Below are 22,622 nucleotides of genomic sequence, written 5' to 3' on the forward strand. Positions count from 1 at the left end.
GAGTGCAAGCAGGGGACGGGCAGAGAGGGAGGGAGACACAGAATCTGAGGCAGGCTCCACTTTCTGAGCTGTCAGCACAGAGCCTGATGCAGGGCTCAAACTCACGAACTGCAAGATCATGACCCAGCCGAAGTCGGATGCTTAACCAACTGAGCCACCAGGCTCCCCCTTTATGGTTTTCTTAGTAGCGTTTTCTTTTTTCTAGCAGTGTGTAATACAGTATATGCAGTAAGCATACTGTATATACTATATATATATATATACACTGTATATAACATACAGTATATGATACAGTAAGAGTACAGTATATAATATATATAGCATATGAAATGTGTTGTTTATGTTATCTGTAAGTCTTTCGTTCAACAGTGGACTATTGGTAGTTAAATTTGGGGAAAGTCCGAAGTTATACATGAATTTTTGAGTGTGTGGGGGATTGGCACCATTGTTCAAGGGTCAGCTAATGAAGACTCCCTTTAGGTTCTGCCATTGTAAATTGAGTTGTGATGCTTTAGGCACACTTGGTAAAACTGAACTTAACCGAAAAGTTCTTTTTTTTTTTTTTTTAATTTTTAACACTTTATTTTTGAGAGAGAGAGAGAGAGAGACAGGAGGGGCAGAAAGAGAGAGAGGGGGACAGAGGATCCAAAGTGGGCTCTGCACTGACAACAGAGAGCCCAGTGTGGAGCTTGATCTCACTAACCACATGACCTGACCCAAAGTTGGACGCTTAACCGACTGAGCCACCCAGATGCCCCTTAACCAGAAATTTCTTACATTATTTGAGCTTAAATGTTTCATTTGTAAATATATTTTTGTTTTGCCTGCAATCCCTGTATTCGTCAGGAGGTATTCATAAACATGTATGTGTTAATCACACTAATTACTACCAGAATTGCTTTATTTTATATGCTATTTGTATGTGTTTCTGTTTGTATATGTTGTCTGGGGGTTCCTAGGGTCATTTTTCACTAATAACGAGAATATTTTAATGATTGAACTAGATTGAGTTGAACCTAATTGTTAAGATTTTCATATATTTTTATTTTTTTAATTTTTAAAAAATGTTTTTATTTATTTTTGAGAGAGAGAGAGAGCACGAGCAGGGGAAGGGCAGAGAGAGAAGAAGACACAGAATCTGAAGCAGGCTCCAGGCTCTGAGCTGTCAGCACAGAGCCCAGCACGGGACTCAAACCCGTGAACCGTGAGGTCATGACCTGAGCTGAAGTCGGATGCTTAACTGACTGAGCCCCCCGGGCTCAGCTCTATATTTAGATTTTCAAAGATTATATCCAGATCATTTTAGTTAACACTAGTTATAATACTGAATGAAGTTATGTATATCTGTTTAGAAGAACTTTATTGTAGGTTGGTATTAAAGATTATGCCTTTCATTTTATTTAATTTGAATTTTTATAAAAAGAAAAGCAATAACAGAAATTTTTTCTAAATTGAATAAGGCTTGTTTGCCTCACTGTCTTCCTCCCTCTATCACCCACATTTACGTGACAAATAACTTTGAGCAGTTAAAAGATATAGCTACAGTAAAATATATGACCATGTTAAAGGACTTCATAATTTTACAGTAGGATTTTTTTTAACTATTATTAGTAGCATTTCTGTTACTTCTGCTGGTAACTGTTGTTAAAGACTCACCATATGCCAACATTTGCACTAAATTCTTTACATGTGGTATCTTATTTATAGCAACCCTGTGGGATACTTTGTGTAGATACTTTGTGTAGCAACCCTGTGGGATACTTTGTATAGATCCTTTTTGTAGATTGGGAAAGTGAGCCTTAGAGCTGTCCTAGGCAAGGTTTCTAGCTACCTGCAATGAAAATGGGTGATTTGAACCAGGCTTCCAACATCAATGCTGAATTCTGAAGTATCACAGCATCCTGGCCTCACTAACCCAAAAGAATTGAAATTCTGAGGCTTTATTGTGTGTATTTGGAAAACCAACTTGTAATCTGCTTCTTTTATGTCTTCACACTTCTAGTTTACTGTCTGGCTTTTGAAAGTACATTGTTATGATTCTTAGATGGAGTCTGATAACATACACTTTTAAGTTTTTTAAAATATTCTTATTTGTTAATTTTTATTTTTCCTAGAAATATTATGAATAAGTCATCTTAGACGTTCACAATAGAGCCGCCTTGAATATATTGTTTAATGATTGTTTATAGGAATCTTTTTATGTAGACATTTTATTATTTATCTTCTTCTACAACTTTGCTTTCTGTTATTTTACATTTTGAGGAATGTGATGAGATTATAAAGATCTCTTAATTATTATTTCAGTAGTATTTGATATCCTAAACCAACTTATTTTGTGTAATCTCAGTAACTCAGTAATAGAAAACTATCATTTTAGGATAAAAAAATGTTTGAAATATTAAACATTTTTATATTTTTGGTAACAGGTCATTGAAGATATATATGAAAAAGAGATTGTCAAATCGAGGTAAGAATGAGTTTAATTTTCATACATAGGGATTAGGTGGGATCAAATTGGATCTCTTCTGTATTTCTAAACTAAATGGGATCATAACTTGGACCTTTTTTTTTTTCTGTTAGATTTTGTCATCAGGGAGATGGTGGCTAGAAAAACTTTATATGTAGCTGCTGAAGAGCCATACATTATTTTCTTGCTTCCTAATTTTTGACTTCGTTTAGAGGGATTAAATCCCATCAGGTTTATTTTGTTTCTGATGAAATGTGAGGGACAGTAAACATGGAGATTTTATTTCAATTGAACTAATACTAATTTTCTTTGATAAATCTTTTAAAAATATTATTAAAAATTATAAAAGTAAAACATACATAATAATACTTTATACAAAGTAGTAAAATATACGTTTTATAAATGACATATAGCATATATATAAAATAATAAAAATAAAAAATGAAAATTATATTTGAACAATGTAAAGAAGGAGGTAAGTTTCAAGAAATCTTCCCTATCCTTTAACTCTCAATTTATCTACATATATATCTGTATGTAGCCCCCTCCCTGATTTTTTTTTAAATACAGAAAGTTTATACTCTACACACCATTCCATATCGTGTCTTTTTTTTAAACTAATGTATTTGAGGCATATTTTTATATTTGCACCTGCAGACATGGATGCCCAGTGAGTATTGTAGAAGAACAGTTGACTAAATGTGGTTTTTTTTTTTTTTTTGATGTTTGTTTATTTTTGAGAAAGACAGAAACAGCATGATTGGGGGAGGGGCAGAAAGTGGGAGACACAGAACCCAAAGCAGGCTCCAGGCTCTGAGCTGTCAGCACAGAGCCCTACACGGGGCTGGAAACTGTGAACTGCAAGATCATGACCTGAGCCGAAGACAGACGCTCAACTGACTGAGCCACCCAGGTGCCCCTAAGTGTTTTAATATGAAATGAAAACATTTAGGTTATGAATGTAACAAAACTTTAAAATCTCAGAATTGTTATTTTTCATGTGTTTGATTCCTAGAAGGTTAATTTTACTAAATACCGTGAAGGTAAATCCATGTTATTGTCAAAATAAGAGGCTAATTGTTTTTGCTTTAATGATTGATTCGTGAGCATGTAAAAGGAGACAGGGCCAAAGACCATGTTAAAGATTTTGTTTCTTATTTGAAGAATAATGGGAAGCCAGTTAAGAGTTGTAAGCGTGATGATGATCTCTTAAAAAAAGAATTTAGAGTTGATAAGAAGCAGGAAATAAGGGTGAGTATTGTAGTAGTTAGGTTCACGATAATGATGGCTTGAATGACGTTTGAAGGTGGAGAATAGTGCCAAATTGAGATAGAAGTGAAAAGACGGTTGCTCGTTGGACTTGGTGGGTTAGAGAAAGGGGGGAATCAAGGGTGACTTCTAAGTTTTTGGCTCAGGTTGCCCGGTGATTAGTGAGTGATTCCATTACTGACTTCTGCTATTGTCATTAGGGCTGGGGTTGGGCATAGATCATAGTCCACTTTTGGAAATGTTGAATTCTAGGTACTAAAGAGCCATTTAGATGGAGATGTAGAATAAGCCATTGGGTAGAGCTCAGAAGAGGACAAGGTTGAGCCTACATTGTATCAACCGCCATTTCAATGCTAAGGGTACAACAGTGAACATGACAGATAGTCTCTGTTCACCGAGCTTATGTTCTATTTCTAGTCTAGACAGATAGGAAATATAGAGGTATATAATGTCAGCAGGTAGTAAGTGCTATAAATTAAAATAAAGTGTGTTTAGGGGCTCCTGGGTGGCTCAGTTGGTTAAGTGTCCAACTCTTGATTTTGGCTCAGGTTATGATCCCAGGGTCGTGAGATCAAGCCCTATGTTGGGCTCTATGCTGGGCATGGAGCCTGCTTAAGATTCTCTCTCTCCTGGGGCGTGTGGGTGGCTCAGTCAGTTGAGCATCCAACTTCAGCTCAGGTATCACAGTTCATGGGTTCGAGCTCCACGTCCGACTCTGTGCTGACAGCTCAGAGCCTGGAGCCTGCTTTGGATTCTGTGTCTCCCTGTCTCTCTCTACCCCTTCCCTGCTCACACTCTGTCTCCTTCTTTCTCTCAAAAAATGAATAAGTAAACTTAAAAAAAAGAAGTGTGTTTAGGGTAGTGACAAGGGCTTTTTTAGATTGAATGATCAGGGGAATCCTCTGAATATATAAACATTTGAGCAGGTATTTAATTTAACATATGTCTTATTGGTCTGGCATTGGGTATGGATGAAATTGCCTGAGAAAACTTAAATGAATGGGTAGATAACTTCTAGGATTCTTTTTCTTACATATTAAGGATATACCAATCTGAAAATTATCTTGGACCTTCACAACTAGTTTTCTGTCTTTTTCAGAACAGGCTTTTATTCCAGTGGATAGTAATTGCTTGTTTTTTGTTTGTTTCATTTAACTTTAGCTATTAATATTTATTCCTTAAAGATAGTTTTTATGTAACTAATAACCACTGCCAGTGATTTATAAGTTATATATTTGGCTACATTATTTTTAATTGCTGAAGGAAGTAACTTGTTGGCCAGACTCACTAGGACTTATGGCTCTCTTAATAGCCATTTTCTCATCGTGTATACATTGTTGAATACTTAAATGAAAGTAAGCTGATTACATTCTGCTTCCAAATCTCAAAGTTCAAAAAGTTAAATGCACTTCCATAACACAGAAACTATAATGTATATATGTTTTTCATCATGATAAGCATAGTCTTTAATCCCTATCCCTAATGTAAATAATGTTTATTTAAATTTTTAAATGACAACTTTTTAGACTAGTGCCTGAGGAAGCTGTTTTGCTGAGTTATGTGCTAATAGCATCTTCATTACTGGGGAAATGACTTGATGTAAGATTATTAACTTGTTTGTAGGCTATCAAAATAGGCCACTTATAGCCAGCCATAAGGTACTCTTCAGTATTCTACATTAAGGTTCTTGTAATATACATTTTTGCATATCAGCCCTATTTCTGAAGGAGGCATCTGGGAAATAAATCAGTCAGTTCTTAATATTCTCATGGTATAAATGATAACTTTTAGGATCTCAAAAGTAGTAAAATATGTTGCCCAATAAGCCATGTGATTGATTCATATTTGCTATCCTTACCATTATCAAATTTGGCAAGCATGTCTTAACATATTTTCATCTGTTTAATTTTAAAGCCTTCAAAATAATTATTATTTGTTGAGTGCTTAACTATGTGCCAGATTCTGCTCTAAGCACCTTGCATATATAGTAGCTCATTTTTCCTCACGACAACCCTGTGCTCCTCACTGTTATTATCCTCATTTTATTGATGAGTAAACTGCAGTACAGAGAGAGGTTAAGTAGCTAGCTCAAAATGTTTCCCAGTTAGAGGAAGAGCCAGGTATTAAATCCTGGTGACTCTTTTCCAGTACTATGTTCTTAAGTAGTACAGGGTCTATTGCCTTTTAGAACTCCCCTCACCAGTACACTTTGGTTATGACTGTTAATTCTGTTATGAATACATCTAAGTGGGTTTTGTGCAGGAAAAAAGTGAGTTATTGTGTAGTTTACTTTTGCCCATGTTTATATTTGTTTTCATTTAGAATATTTAAACCCCAGAGGGCCTGGCTGACTTAATCAGAAGAGCATGCAACTCTTGATTTCGGGGTTATGAGTTTGAGCCCCACATGGTGCAGAGATTACTTAAATAAAGAAAAAAAAAGACTTAAAAAATGTTTAAACTCCTTTACTATTCGATTTAACACAGAAAAGAGCATAAAACAGAAATGTATGGCCTTCTGAATTATTATCATTCATAACCACCACCAAGGTAATAAAAGCCAACATTTGTCAGCATCCCAGAGGCCTTTTCATAGCCTTTTGCTTTAACACTGTAAAATGTAAGTATGGAAACATGAACACTGTAGTTTTGGTTGTTTTGAATAAATGGAACCACATGGCATACACTCTTTTGTGGCTGACCTCTTTTGTTCACTATTATTTGTTTTTTTTAATCATCTACTTTATTGTTTATTTTTTTTTTAATGTTTATTTATTTTTGAGACAGAGCGAGACAGAGCATGAATGGGGGAGGGGCAGAGAGAAATGGAGACACAGAATCCGAAGCAGGCTCCAGGCTCTGAGCTGTCAGCACAGAGCCCGACGCGGGGCTCGAACTCACGGACCGTGAGATCATGATCTGAGCCAAAGTTGGACGCTTAACCGACAGAGCCACCCAGGCACCCCTTAATCATCTACTTTATAATAAATCTGGAAATGGGTAGTTCAGAAGTTCACGTGAGGGCCTTCGTCAGCCTTTTCACAGGTGTGGTTTTTTTTGGCTTTCCCTGTATGGTTGCAAGGGGGCTGCCACAACCTTAGACTTCATGTTTTCACACAACCATATCCCAAGAGAAGAAGCAGTGGGCAATCACAATAGCAGAACTTACTGGCAGAAGCATAAAACTCCAAATTTAATGAGTATGGCCAAAATTGCTAGAAGAGAAATTGAGTGTTTTTCAGAGTGTTTTTGTTTTATCTTGACCCATGACTTCTTTTTTTCTTGTCTAGTCGTCCAGAAATAAATGGGCCACTTTGCCTCTTTTGAGTATGAGGAAACTGGGTCCCAGAGTGTTTAAAAGATGTTGTCAGGGTAACACTGAATCATGACCAGAATACTGTCTTCTGTCTCATGTGCTGGTATTTTTTCTCTCTTTCATCATGAGGTCCTATTTGGCTGACGAAATGAAGCATGCAGTTTTGTGCATAGTGGGCACTGAGTGAATTCTGTTCTCCAGCATGCTATTAAAGTGAAATGTCTGCAGCTGGAAGGAGACCTAGTGTGTCTGACACACAAGATGTTGTATCCACTCAGTGACCTGGCTGGCTGTAGAGGCCAGTACCTTGCCAGTGTTGTATCTTTGTGCTTTTTTGCACAATAAAAACCTGCATTTTATTCTCACTAAAGTTCTGTGACACTGCTTGCTTAGTGAAACTATTTAAGAGATCAGAAGTCAGTGGAACAGGATTTTGACAGGATAATGGTCTCCTGGCGTATTATAAATTCGTAATGCATAGACATTTAACGTTCTAAGCTGGGGAATATTATCTAGTGGCAGTGTTCTGGTCTGACTGCTTTATTTCCAGTGTACAAAATGATAAAACTAAATTAGTGGACATTTGAACCAGACTTTAGAGAGTTACCTGGTAGCTACAGCATCATTTATGCATGAAGTACAATACTTGTATTAAAAATAGACAGTAAAGAGAGCTAATATTCCTTCCACAATTTTCTTTTCTTTTTTTTTTTTTAATTAAATTCAAGTTAGTTAGCGTACAGTGTTGGCTTCAGGAGTACAACCCAGTGATTCATCTCTTACATATGATATCCAGTGCTCATTCTGAAAAGTGCCCTCCCTAATGCCCATCACCCATTTAACTCGTCCTCCCGCTTACATCCCCTCCAGCAACCCTCAGTTTATTCTCTGTACTTAAGAGTCTCCTATGGTTTGTCTCCCTCTCTGTTTTTATCTTATTTTTCACTTCCCTTCCCCTGTGTTCATCTGTGGAGTTTCTCAAATTCCACATATGAGTGAAATCATACAATATCTTTCTCTGACTTATTTCACTTAATACCTTCTAGTTGTATCCACGTTGTTGCAAATGGAAATTTTTCATTATTTTTCATTGCTGAGTAATATTCCGTGTTTTGTGTGTGTGTGTGTGTGTGTGTGTGTGTGTGTGTGTGTGTAGCGCGCGCACGCCCTACACACACACATACGTACCACATCTTTATCCATTGATCAGTCGATGGACATTTGGGCTCTTAACATACTTTGGCTATTGTTGATAGTGCTGCTATAAACATTGGGGTGCATGTGCCCCTTCAAATCAGCATTTTTGTGTCCTTTGGATAAATTCCTAGTAGTGCATTTGCTGGGTTATAATTTTTTGAGGAACCTCCACATTGTTTTCCAGAGCGGCTGCACCACTTTGCATTCCTATCAACAGTGCAGAAGAGTTTCCCTTTCTCCGCATCCTAGCCAAAACCTGTTGTTCCTTCCACACTTTTCTAATTTTGTAGACTTAATGTCAAAACTTATGAAACGTTTGAAAAGTCTGATTCCTGTGTTTGTGATATAGATACATGTGTCTCTTGTACTTTCAGGAGGGCATGACTTTCAGGTAGAATGCCTGGGTGGCTCAGTTGTTTGAGGATCTGACTATTTTGGCTCAGGTTGTGATCTCATGGTTGGTGGGCTTGAGTCCCACTGAGTGTGGAGGCTGCTTGGGATTCTCTGTCTCCCTCTGTCTGCCCCTCTCCTGCTCATGCTCTGGCACGCACATGCGCGCGCTCTCTCTCTCTCTCTCTCTCTTTCTCTAAATAAGCTTAAAAAAAGAATGTTGGTCAATGCTAAGAAATTAAGATAGGTTAGGTTTTGGCAGTTGTGATCCAGTGTTATGAATAATGATGAACATTTGTGTTTTCATTATAATTATTTGCCTTATTCTGGAGCCTGCTTCTGTGTCTCCCTCTCTCTGTCCCTCCCCCTCTTGCACTCGCTCTGTCTCTCAAAAATAAACTTAAAAAAAATTACTTGCCTTTTTAACTTATATGTTATATTTCAGTGTGTTGTGGTGCTTGTTGTGTTTGTTATATGAGTAGGATAAGATTTCACTTAAGTAGGGGCGCCTGGGTGGCTCAGTCAGTTGAGCGTCCGACTTGGGCTCAGGTCATGATCTCACAGCTCGTGAGTTCGAGCCCCACGTCAGGCTCTGTGCTGATAGCTCAGAGCCTGAAGCCTCCTTCACATTCTGTATCTCTGTCTCTCTCTGCTCCTAACCCACTCACATTCTGTCTCTGTCTCTCTCAAAAATAAACAAACGTTAAAAAAAAAAATTAAAAAGATTTCACTTAAGTAATTTCTGGTTTTAAAAATAAAATGGGGGGCACCTGGGTGGCTTAGTCAGTTAAGCTTCCAACTTCGGGGCAGGTCATGATCTCACATTTCATGGGTTCGAGCCCCACATCAGGCTCTGTGCTGACAGCTCAGAGCCTGGAGCCTGCTTTGGATTTGTATCTCCCTCTCTCTCTGCCCTTCCACTGCTCACACTCTGTCTCTATCTCTCAAAAAGCAATAAACATTAAAGAAAAAAAGTTTTAAAAATAAAATAAACTACCCTGACGAAATACAAAGAAAAAATATAAAAGCAAATTTAGCTTTTCTCAATGCATATTAAAATATGATTATTCTGCTATGTGAGTCAATATTAACACAAGATTCCAAAATGCATCTGCATCAGTAACTCTGAAATGTTTGTATTTTCTGTTTAAACACTTTTATTTTTACTTTTACACTTTTAGGTTTGCCATCAGAAAGATAATGCTCTTGGAATTTAGGTGAGTTTAAAGACGAAGTTAAAGATGGAGTATACCTTTTTTATTATTATTATTCTACTATAGTTAATATACAGTGTTACATTAGATTCAGGTGTACAATATAGTGATTCATCAATTCCAACTCCATGCTCATCATGACAAGTGCACTCCTAAATCCCCATCATCTATTTCACCCATCCTCCCACCCACATACCTGTATCATCTTGAGCAAATCATTTACCCTCATAGCCTCGATTCCTCATCTGAAAATGTAAAGAATGGGTTTGGAGTTTGCTGTTAGTTAACTCCCAAAATAAAACATTACTGTTAAAAACTGTGGCAAGCCAGTGATATCTCTGAGGCATGTGGCAGAAACAAATATACACTTATGTATTCTGACTGTATTGCACAAAAATTCCCATAGATAAAACCCTGGTAAAGGTGAGTTCAAACTCCCAATTACAAAGCACATTAGGATAAGAATCAACTATAAGCAAGTTGAAAGAACAGAATTCGTTCTCCACCCTGCTCACCCAGGACCTGAGATAATTAAATAATTTATATATACCATCAAATAGTATGTTTAAAGTTACTAGAAGTATAAAAGAAGAAATTGAATATGTGAACATGGAACAAGATGCTAAAAATGGGTAGATTTGGAGAAAATGGAAGTAAAAATGTTTGAGATTTAAAAATTCAATGGACAAATTAAATGCAGGCATACCTTGGAGATATTGCAGGGGCATTTCCAGACCACTGCAATAAACAAAGGCAGACGTATTTTTTGGTTTCCTAGTGCATATGAAAGTTATATTTATAGTACCTATATTGTAGTCTATTAAGTGTGCAGTGCCTTTATGTCTAAAAAAATTTACATGCCTTAATTTAAAAATACGTTATTATTAAAAAATGCTAAACATCTGAGTTTTCAACAAGTCATAATTACTAATCATGGATTACCATAACAAATATAACAATAATGAAAAAGTTTGAAATATCCTGTTGCCAATTTTTTGGTAAATCTTACTACCAAAACGTGACAGACACAAAGTGAACAAATACTGTTGGAAAAAATGGTGCTAATAGACTTGCTCAGTGCAGCATTGCCACAAATGTTCAATTTGAAAAATGCGACATCTGCAATGAATAAAGCAACGCACAATAAAACAACATAGGCCTGTGGCAGATTAGACACAGGTAAGAGGGAAATTAGTGAATTGGAATATAGGAAATTAATTAGATAATAGCAAAGAGAAATAGGGATGACAATATAAAAGGAAATTTAGAGATACAAAGGCTAAAATTAGAAAGTCCAATCAATTTCAGAAGAGATTTAGAAAAGAGGAGTAGCAATTTAGAAGAGATGGTGGTTGAGATTTTCTACAGTTGAAATATGTGAGTCTTAGATTCAGGAAGTACAGTAAATTCTGAATAGAGCAACTGAAGAGTAGCAAAGATGGAATGGAGATCTTACCGTATGCTATAGGGGAAGAAAAACATAAAGAATGCATAGATTGTAGATTTCTCAGTTGTAGTAATAGAGAATGGAATAGAATGAGACTAATACAAGAAAAAAATCAACAACAACCCAGAAACAATTGTATAACCAGCTAAACTATCATGAAATAAAGAAATTTCAGACAGATTAACACTAACAGACTTGTTGACAGACGTTCTGAAGGGTATAATTCAGGAAAAAGGAATTTATACTTGTAAGAGAGGAATGAAATGAAACTTTGTGCATATTATTTATGAAAGAGCACTCAGGTATCTTACTTGGAGCCTCTTGACCATTATTTTAGGTAAAATTCCACTTACTCAGTTTTCAAGATTCTTCTAAACTATGTATTGCTAAAGATAGACCTGTGGAAATACTGATGTAAGCATAAGAGGAAGTAGAAAAATTACAGTGCTATAAAGGAGTATAAACACTTAACTATGGGTGGGTGTGCGTGCATGGTTGCATGTGTGCATACGTACGTACACACATATGCGAGTGATTGCAGCATGCATGCGGAGTGATTTAAAGTGGGAATAAAACACCTTGCTTTTTTTAGTGCTTGAGGGTATTTTAACCCCTGTACAAAAATTGATGTTTATAACTACCCTGAATGATTAAAAAAAAAAAAAAAAAAAAAAAAAGACTTAAGTTGTATTTTAGAAATTAGAAATACTTAAATTTCTTGAGGAATATTTTCACCACGGTCTTAAAATAAGAATTTTGGTATTTTAAGAGGAAAATGCTAGTTACCTTGTAAATTGACTTATGTTGAATATACCTAGTAAATTAAGTATTAAAATTAGCTTCTTTTTGATTGTTAAATCTCTTTAGTTTCTAGAAGTCAGTTGGTCTTCGTATGAGGTAGTATTAAGGTCTTAGATACATTTATCTGCTGAACCTGCCCATTATATCATTTTGGCTTTTTACTTCACAAAGAGACTTAGGTAGGGAATATCCAGTGTTCTGAGGGTGATAATTACATACGTTAGTAATCTTTGCTGTCTTCCTACCTTGAAAGTGTAAACTCTCATTCTACAAAGCTGCAATTGCTAAATATAAGTTTGTAGCAGGTAGTGACCTAGATTATAGGTAAATTTGTGAAGGATTCTCAAGTTACATAGTTTTTTAAAAAGTTTCAGAAAGTTTTAGATAATTAACACTTTTCCAGGTGAATGACGTATAGTGAGTGGTGATAACTAATGAAATATTCTGTGCTTTTTTACTCTTCACAGCCAGTATCTTGAAAATTACCTCTGGATGAATTATTCTCCAGAGGTGTCCAGCAAGGCCTACTTAATGTCAATCTGCTGTATGGTGAATGAGAAATTCAGAGAAAATGTCCCTGCATGGGAGGTAACAGATTTAAATTACTTCTTAGCTTTCATACTGTGCTCACTTTAAGCGATTAAAGAGTAGCAGAACTTTTTACTGATAATAAATAATGCTTTTATATATTTATTTTCTAGGTTCATTTATTTTGAGAAAGAGAGAAAGAGAAAGCGAGTGGGGGGAGGGCAGAGAGAGAGAGAGAATTCCCAGTTGTCTCTGCACACTATCAGCACAAAGCCCTCCATGGGGCTCGAACTCATGAACCCTGAGATCATGATGAGAGCTGAAATCAAGAGTCAGACACTGGGGCGCCTGGGTGGCTCAGTCGGTTGAGCGTCCGACTTCAGCTCAGGTCATGATCTCACAGTCTGTGAGTTCAAGCCCCGTGTCGGGCTCTGTGCTGACAGCTCAGAGCCTGGACCCTGCTTCGGACTCTGTGTCTCCCTCTCTCTCTGCCCCTCCCCTGCTCATGCTCTGTCTCCTTCTGTCTCAAAAATCAATAAAAATATTTAAAAAAAAAGAGTCAGACACTTAACTGCTGAGCCACCCAGATGCCCCCAAATAATACTTTTAAAACAGAACTTCACCCAATAATAAAGTAACGTTGAGAAAAAAATGGATATATGAAAAATGCTATTTTTTTTTTTTTGGTTTCAGTGCATTGTTCAAACTAATTTACTATGAACTGAAAAATTATGAAAGTGAAATTATTTTTGTTTTGTGCTTGATATGAAGAATGGCATGGATTATAAAGACTTTTGCCTGAGATTAACATGAAGTTTGTATTATTAGCACAAATAGTGCTCAAATAGGATAATATTTTTCAGTGTCCTTTTTCACAACAGGGAGTATATATTTGTAGTTTTACGTAATGTTGCCAACGTAAAGACAGATGTTTATATTGTAATTTCAGTTTTCTCTTTATCCCTGATTTAGAGTCTGCTTTCCCTTTTAGAAATTTCTAATAGACATTTTTTCTTTGTGCTAGTGTAATAGAGGCTTGCTCAGTAGAGGTCCAAAGTCTAGGTTTTCTTTGGCTGCCATAAAATGGTCAGCTCATCAACTCTTTTAAATAAAAAAAAGGCATGGGTAATTGTCATCTTTTTGTGGCAATGGTCTCTGAATTAAGAAAATGTTAGATTCTTTAAGATAAACCCATAGACCCTTCTCTCGAATATTCATTAAATAAATGCCATCTTGAGGCGCCTGGGTGTCTCAGTCAGTAAGTGGCCGACTTCGGCTCAGGTCATGATCTCACACTCTGTGAGTTCGAGCCCTGCGTCGGGCTCTGTGCTGACAGCTCAGAGCCTGGAGCCTGTTTCAGATTCTGTGTCTCCCTCTCTCTGACCCTCCCCCATTCATGCTCTGTCTGTCTCTGTCTCAAAAATAAACGTTAAAAAAAAAAATTAAGGGGCGCCTGGGTGGCACAGTCGGTTAAGTGTCCGACTTCAGCCAGGTCACGATCTCGCGGTCCGGGAGTTCGAGCCCCGCGTCAGGCTCTGGGCTGATGGCTCGGAGCCTGGAGCCTGTTTCCGATTCTGTGTCTCCCTCTCTCTCTGCCCCTCCCCCGTTCATGCTCTGTCTCTCTCTGTCCCAAAAATAAATAAACGTTGAAAAAAAAAATTAAAAAAAAAAAGTTTAAAAAAATAAATAAGTGCCATCTTTGGGCAGATGAGAGCCCAAAGTAAACTGTGCTTTGTGTACTATTGAAAGGTCTTGGGTATTTCTTGAAGTTTATTCAAGCTACTATAGGAAGGGAGAAGGAAGATTTTTTTTTGAGCTAAACAATGACCTGATCAGTTTGCATGTTAAAATGACCATTTTGGTGATTAGGGCTTGAAAAAGAGAAATACAGATTAAGAAAAGAGGTTACAGATTTTCTAGAAAGTAGAATTGACTGCATTTCATAGCTGAATAATTAGTATTAGGGAAGGGTGTTATTTTCAATAATTTTCCAGGCTTGGGCAACTGAGAATAATAGATGATTCTGCCATTTACCAAGATAGGTAATCATAAAGGGTTGAGAAATACTCTGAAGGGTACAAAATTGTTGAATTGAGTTTTGGACTTCCTGAATTTAGATTGCCTTTCAGTTATCTAGATGAAATTGTCTAGTAGGCAGAGGAATCTTGGGATCTAGGGTTAATGAGAGTAATCTGGACTGAAGATATATATTTGGAATCATTAGTGTGTGGTCTTTGAAGTCATGGGAGGGAGAACAGAAGAATGGGGTTAGAACCCTAGAACAGTGCTGTGTACGCAGCAAGAGAAGAGGAACCCTCAGCACATTGTAGAGGGCTAGGGTAGGGGGCTGGTAAGATTCCATTGTCTTTGATAGCAATCAAGATTCAGGGGAGTGCTGGGGTGGAAGCTTCTAGAAAAGTACATGAAAACAGCTAGTGTATACCACACATTTGGAGCACTTCTCTATGAAAGAAGAGGGATGTGGAAGTAACTAGATGGGGGGCATAGTTCAGTGAGAAACTTGAATGTATTTATCTAATTTACTTTTTTAAAATATTATTTTCATGTTGAAAGTAAAGAGCTAATACAAAGCAGGAGAGGCTGTCGTTGAGAGTCATCAGTGGGAAACTAACTTTTGCCCAAGATGTTGTTTTTCTTGCTTTAAGTCATAAGAATTAAAACATTTCTCTAGAAAAGAGAGATCTAGAGATGTTTCTAGAGATGTTTCTCTAGATGTCTCTAGAGATCTAGAGATCTAGAGATGTTTCTAGAGATGTTCCTCTAGAAAACAAAGACTAAGCTAAATATGAACATAATCCATAAAAGAAAAAAAATAAAGGAATTAAAGCCATTATTTTAGGGGCACCAGGCTGACTCAGGCAGTAGAGCATGTGACTCTTAATCTTGGAGTCCTGAGTTCGAGCCCCACGTTTGGTGTGGAGATTCCTTAAAAAAAAAAATGAAAAAATAAAAATATTTTTAAAAAACAAGAAAAAAAAACCCATTATTTTATTAGGTGAAATTTTCTGCAACTGTTTCATGATATTGCCAGAAACCTGTATTTGACTTGCTACTATTTATTATAAATAAGCAAATAGTCTTTTTTGCAATTATTTGCTTTTGTTAATAGACTTCTAAAGAATGACCAATTTTTTTTAAGGGAGAAAAGAGAGGGCTTGCAAGCCATTTCAAATTAAATTTTTATTCTTTCTCTTTTCAGACTTTTAAGAAGAAGCCAGATCACTTCCCATTTTTTTTTAAGTGTATCTTGAAAGCAGCATTAGCTGAAACTGATGGTGAATTTTCACTCCATGAACAGACGGTCTTACTGCTTTTTCTTGATCATTGCTTCAATAGTTTGGTAATTTTACTTTATCTTTGGGGGAAACTCAGATTTTCTTGGTGGTGGTGGTGGTGGTTTTATTTTTTATTTTATTTTATTTTTTTAAGTTGAACATAAATGAGATTACCTCTGTAGCCAACTCTTCATCCAATGGTAGTGGGGAATATGGATAATGCCAAAAGCTTAATTTTAGCCACTTCTCAATAAAAACATTTTAGAAGATCCATTCACTTTTTAAAATAGATTTGTACTGGATCTCTCCTTTTTTCTTAAGAAAGATGGTAATAGGAACGGAAATTCTCCAAAGATAGAGCAGCAAAGAATCTGGTTTTTATGAACTTTGCATAATGAGATCTGTGCCATAAGTTGCACACAAAAACTACCTTTATTGCTTTTTCCTCCTGCTTCATGGCTGGCAGGCAAGAAGGAGAGTTCTAATTTGAGTTCACTCGATTAGGTGCAGTTTTCATCCTTCTAAAGAATTAAATATTTACAGTAATTAATATTTCATTTGCACTGCTCTGCTGTGGTTATCTGAAGGTCTATACCTGTTTATTTAAAAATAAGTACTACTGAGCTGAGAGTGCATCAGACCCATGCAGGAGAATGCATAGGGTTCTTTCTTATCCTGAAGACTGAATGTTGATACATGGGTAGTTATTGCTTGTTCTAGGTCCTGCCTCAAATGAATCTTGTAAAGGCATTAAAAAAAAGATTTATGCCCCCAGTGGATGCCACTATTACCTCTAACATTGATTAAACTAAACAACGTCAATGTAAATATAGACATGATTATCAGAAATTAAGCAAAAACAAGATGAAATTAGTATTAGTAGTTTGGTACTTGGTTTAGTTAACTGAAAAACTTGTTTATTATTGAAATACTTTATTTTTTTCAACATGCCATCAGTACTTATTATTTGTGGTAGTTAGGTCTATGAGGCAGCTGCTGACACTGAATTAGCTAAAATTGAACCATTGCTCCTAGGGAGAATAAAGGGTTGGGTGCCTACAAGCCAATGTCACAACATTTCATCATTCCATCAGTACATAATCTTGTTTTATGTGTTTCTGTTTAAAGACACCTTATGTAATATATATTGTTGCTTTATTGACATGGAACTCATGGCCAGAAACACTATAACTTAAGTATGAATGAACCTTCTGTAATACACTTATTTTCTATATAAGACACATCACAGCCTTCTTGCACATAGGAACACTAACCAGCACTTCAACCATGTGCTTTACGATAGCAAAATCACCAACAAAAACCATAAAAATGTGAGAAAGGTAGCACTGAACAGACACACAGAAAAGGATGCTTCTTTATAGTATGAGAGCTGAAACAAGAAGACGGATCATTACCTCGTTCACCCCAGCTGAAAACCTCAAGTCTGTAACCACTGCATGTTGGGCAACTTAGCATTTTTCACTGATCTGTGCCGCCCTTGGACAGCACTAGGCGTATTGAATTTGGGGTTACAAATACATATTTGTGAATAGATGAACTCGCAAATACAGAATCTGTAAATGATGAAGATTGTATCTTTTTGAAAAGTATTAAGCTTCTTAATATTAAAATATCATTAATTTGAAAGAATTGGTGGCATGTTTTCACCCTGGGACTTAAAAAGACAGTATTTCCTTATGTAAAGATTTAAGTTAAAATACTGATGTGTGTATAAATTTGTTTTCTTTGTGCCTTAAACAGGAAGTAGACTTGATACGGAGTCAAGTACAGCAGCTAATCTCCCTCCCAATGTGGATGGGCTTACAGCCGGTAAGTATCTTCAGAAATTTAGGCATATGTTTGTTACAAGTGGAAAATGTGGTTTTAGACTTTGTAGCTTTAACATAGGTATAAAATGGTGGCCAAAAACCCCTTTTCCTGTTTACAAAATGTATTTATTATGCATTAATTTGTCATGGATGCAGTTTTTTTCAGTTTTAAAGTTTTTATGTATCTGCAAGCTAGTAGATTTCACCTCACGTCAGTATTATAAGGTAAAATAAGATAATATCTATGGAGTTCATAAAGAAGGGGGATAAATTTAGCAAACTATGGTGATTATTTCTGCGTGTGCCTTTGGATGAGACTAAATATAGACTAGAATATTTTATTTTCTTAGATTAGAATGTACATATAGCTATAAGAGAAGGTCTGGATTATGTTTAATGACTTCCTTTTTTTCATCAAATCCTTATTGGATAATATGTGCCTGTATCAAAACCCAATTAACTGATCTTGGGGAGTAAAGTTACAACTGTCAAATTTTAGTATAGTACTTTATTCAAAATACCATTTCCTGCATATGGGTTTTTGCATAGAGCCAAATATGCAAGCTCATTCATAGGTACCGGCTGATGGTGATGAAAACAGGCATATATAAATAATTAGTGCTAAGCTAATTATTTAATGCTAAGTTAACTGATAAGTGCCATTAGAAAGAATGTAGTCATATGGACATTTCCTTGTCTGTTTGTGACAGCTGTTTCTATGTTCATTGTTTTAGACTGATTTTTCAAACTTCAGTGATTTTACTAATAAGTGTTAATGCTCATATTTTTCAAATTTAAATCCTTCATTTTGGAAATAAGGAATTTAGGGGCGCCTGGGTGGCTCAGTCGGTTAAGCGTCCGACTTCGGCTCAGGTCACAATCTCGCGGTCCGCGAGTTCGAGCCCCGCATCGGGCTCTGGGCTGATGGCTCAGAGCCTGGAGCCTGCTTCCGATTCTGTGTTTCCCTCTTTCTCTGCCCCTCCCCCGTTCATGCTGTGTCTCTCTCTGTCTCAAAAATAAATAAACGTTAAAAAAAAAAAATTAAAAAGAAATAAGGAATTTAATTGATTATTGAGCTTATGACCTTCATAAGAAAAGGCAGTTTCCTTTTTTTTTTTTTTACATTATTAGTAACAATTGTTAGAATTAAATAGTTTTTTTAAAATTAGAGTTGTTAGTTTCTTAGTTTTCAGGTTTTGTCATGTTGCTTTCAGGTTTTATCCCATTGCTTTATATTGTATCCACACATTAGAAAACTAGCTGATAGTTGATCTAATATTTACCTTTGTAAACTTTGAGGTTACTGGTGATTTAATATCACATCATTTTTTCAGGCACGATTGGAATTAGAATTAAAAAAGACCCCTAAGCTAAGAAAATTTTGGAACTTGATTAAAAAGAATGATGAAAAGATGGATCCAGAAGCAAGAGAACAGTATGTTGCCAAAATTTTGTTCACATTGGTTTATTATTTTGGTTGTAAGTCCTAGATGATGTTGATTGGTTTGTTGTTTCCTTTATATAGGCTGAACTAAATAAATAAGAAGTGCTTTTACTGTCGTAGGAATATTTTTCATAAAGGTCTAAAGGGGGAACCACAACATCACCATGTTTTTCTTCTTTCTCTTCTCTCTGCTCCAGTGATAAGTATATCATTGATCCTCTCCCTGCCTCTTGACTGTAGTTTGTCTGTCATGGATGTTTTTCAATTTTCTGCACAATCTTCAAGCTATCAATCAACTTTTCTTTCTTTTTCTCACTCCCTTACTCTTAATAGTGACTTTTATACACTCCAGCCATCATTCGTTTGTTCATTCATTTATTCATTCATTCAACAACTAGTGAATGTTTATCATTTTGCCAGGTACTCTTCTAGGTATAGGGGACATAATAGAGAATGAAATGGAAGTAGTTCCTATTCTGTGGAGCTTACATTCTAGTGGGGCAGATAGCACCAAAAAAAGATCAATTATATAGTGTATTAGATGGTGATACATGTTAGGGAGAAAAATAAGTCAAGTATAAGGATTAAAGAAGCAGGTGAGGATTATGGTTTCTTTTAATAGTAGTATTTATTATGAGTTGGGGAAGTCTGATAGCAAGTATTTATTTCACCACACAAAGTGCTATTAGTAGGAAACGGGAAGGATCCACATACTCTTAAGAGGCTTTTCTCTCTCTCTGCGAGGCTAACTCGGTGACTAGTGCAGCAATACCCCTTGCACTGTCTCCATCTTTAAAATCTTTTTTTTTTTTTTTTTAGTGTTTATTTTTGAGAGAGAGAGACAGAGCATGAGTGAGGGAGGAGCAGAGGGAGAGGGAGACACAGAATCCAAAGCAGGCTCCAGGCTCTGAGCTGTCAGCACAGAGTCCGACGTGGGGCTCAAACCCACGAGCTCTGAGATCATGACCTGAGCCAAAGTTGGGCACTTAACCAACCGAGCCACCCAGGCACCCCGTGTCTCCATCTTTTATTGCTCTTTTCTATTCACTCCTTTTTTTCTGCATATGTATATATGCTGAAGACTCCCTTCCCTTGGACCTGTGATGACTTTCTGGTTTTTTCTTATTGTTTGATCCACTTTGGAGAGTACTGTATACGTGTGTAGCTGGTAATTTCATGAGTATGGATGAGATTATTTAGTGAGATACATAAACCATGAAAAGAGGGTTGAGGACAAAAAGAAATGGAACCTGGAGTTGTGCTGGTGGTTACTGAAAATAGGAAGAACTAAGAAAAGCTACATGTCAGAAAAATGAGTTTGGGTGGGTGGGAGTGAGAGCCACGAGGAGAAAATATTAGGGACAGGGTAAGAAAATTCCTTCTTTAATTTCCAACTCTAGTCTCATTATTCATGGTGTCTTCCCACCCAACAGCCTCTTGATTAGACTAATCACATGGCATCTGCATTACTTGACTATTTTTTCTTAAACCTACTCTTCCTGTTACCTCAACATGATTTAATCATAAATCTCTCTGGCCCTGTCTTTGAATAATTCTTTGCTGTATACAGTTGACCCTTGAACAGGGCAGGGATTAGGGGCACTGGCCACCCTCTCATACAGTCACAAGTCCTCATGTAACTCGTGACTTTCCAAAAACCTAACTGTTAATAGTCCTCTGTTGACCAGAAGCCTTACTGATAACAGTTGGTGAACACGTATTTTGTATATTTTGTATATCATATACTGTACTCTTACAGTAAATTAAGCTTAGAGAATAGAAAATATTATTAAGAAAATCATAAGGAAGAGAAGATATATTTCCATTACTGTGCTGTATTTATTGAAAAAATCTGCATGTGAGTGGACCTATACATTTCAAACCTGTGTTGTTCAAGGGTTAGCTGTACTTCTGTTTGCCATGAACTCCAGTTTGCCTTAAGTAATATTCATTGTTTTCCCTCCTAAACTTAACTTTCTGGCCAGTTTCTCTTAATTCTTTCAGAAATTGAGCTTAGAATATTCCAGTCCTTTGGCCAGCAATTTATATCCAGTCAGCCAATCCTGTTGATATTTTGTCCTTCCTCTCTTTTGCCTGTTCACACTGCTGTCATCTTAATTCAAGCCTCCAGAGCCTCTTGACTAAAGCATTACAATGAATTCCTATTTGATGTTTCTTCCAGCTTTCCCACAACAATGAGCCTAACTAGCCTTCTTCATAGAAAATGTTGTCGTTTTCCCATATTCACAAGCTTTGCCTATTCACAAGCTTACAGTGGTTTCCTTCTTAGAGGAGAAGCTCTAAACTCCTTGCAGTGGCATTCAGAAACCTCCAGCTGTTTTGTTTGTGACTCCCCCAAATCCCTGGGTATTCATTGTTTCTTCAACATTCCTTCCCTAAGTACCCTTTCCCCTCCACTCCACTTTATTGAAGGCTAACCTTCCAAACACTTCTGGACCAACTACTTCAAGCCACTGTGCTTTCTTCTGAACTTCAAACCACGCTGTGTGTTTTTTATTGAAACTCCAGCTGTTGGTATAATAGTTAAAATATGTGTAGTTGTTGAGGGGATTCAGGTGGCTCAGTTGGTTAAGGTCATCTGAATTCAGGTCATGATCTCGCAGTTGGTGGGTTTGAGCCCCATGTTGGGCCTTGTGCTGACAGCTTAGAGCCTGGGGACTGCTTCAGATTCTGTGTCTCCCTCTGTCTCTGCCTCTCCCTCACTTGTGCTCCTTTTTTCTCTCTCTCTCTCTCTCTCAAAAATAAAAATTAAAACATTTTTTAAAAAATACATGTGTAGTTGTTGAAAGAATAGGTTCTTCAGTTGGAACCTATTGGAACCGTAGTACCTGTTTAATGGGACTGTTGTCAGCATTTAATGAGATTATTCGAGTGAAGCACTTAACACAGCTCAGATCCTGACACAATAAGTGCTCATTTAATGACAGCCAGTTTTAGTAATTACATGTTGGTTTGTGTTACTGATTATCGTCATGTTATATGACTTGTTTCCGGTCATGTAGTCATTCCCCTCCTTTGTATTTCCCCCAGGACTGGCATAATCATTTACAGCTGTCCAATACCTGGTGAATGTTTGTTGGTTGACTGGTACACAGTGCATCTTAAATTAGTAATGAGTAGAAAGTTGTTCTTTAAACCAGCATTTAAGTTTTAGACATTGTAATACTCTATTATATATAATACTTAAAATATACTAAAGTATAAAATTGCTTGTTTTATTTTAACTATATACTTAAACGTTAAATTTTGAATGTCAAGGGCAGACTGTAAATGAAATTTTGAAAACTCCTTTCAAGTTCTGACCTTTAAATCTCAAGTGAAAACCTTCACAGTAACATGGTAAGAGAAAGTGGTGTTTTCTTTGCTGGCTCATTTAGGCCGGTAATGAGGCTCTTCTTTTCTTT

At 36.5% G+C, this 22,622-nt stretch overlaps 1 protein-coding gene across 1 annotated transcript in view; it reads left to right on the forward strand.

Moving 5' to 3' along the window:
- Positions 1-22,622, forward strand: part of AQR (aquarius intron-binding spliceosomal factor) — a 99,655-nt gene that overhangs the window by 11,041 nt on the left and 65,992 nt on the right. The window contains exons 4-9 of the mRNA XM_043555714.1: positions 2,427-2,467; positions 9,820-9,855; positions 12,568-12,688; positions 15,849-15,989; positions 17,686-17,754; positions 19,088-19,188. Coding sequence (XP_043411649.1) covers positions 2,427-2,467; positions 9,820-9,855; positions 12,568-12,688; positions 15,849-15,989; positions 17,686-17,754; positions 19,088-19,188 — 509 coding nt within the window. The remainder of the gene's footprint in view (positions 1-2,426; positions 2,468-9,819; positions 9,856-12,567; positions 12,689-15,848; positions 15,990-17,685; positions 17,755-19,087; positions 19,189-22,622) is intronic.

This window comes from Prionailurus bengalensis, chromosome B3, assembly GCF_016509475.1.
Source record: "Prionailurus bengalensis isolate Pbe53 chromosome B3, Fcat_Pben_1.1_paternal_pri, whole genome shotgun sequence".
Classification (NCBI taxonomy): domain Eukaryota; kingdom Metazoa; phylum Chordata; class Mammalia; order Carnivora; family Felidae; genus Prionailurus; species Prionailurus bengalensis.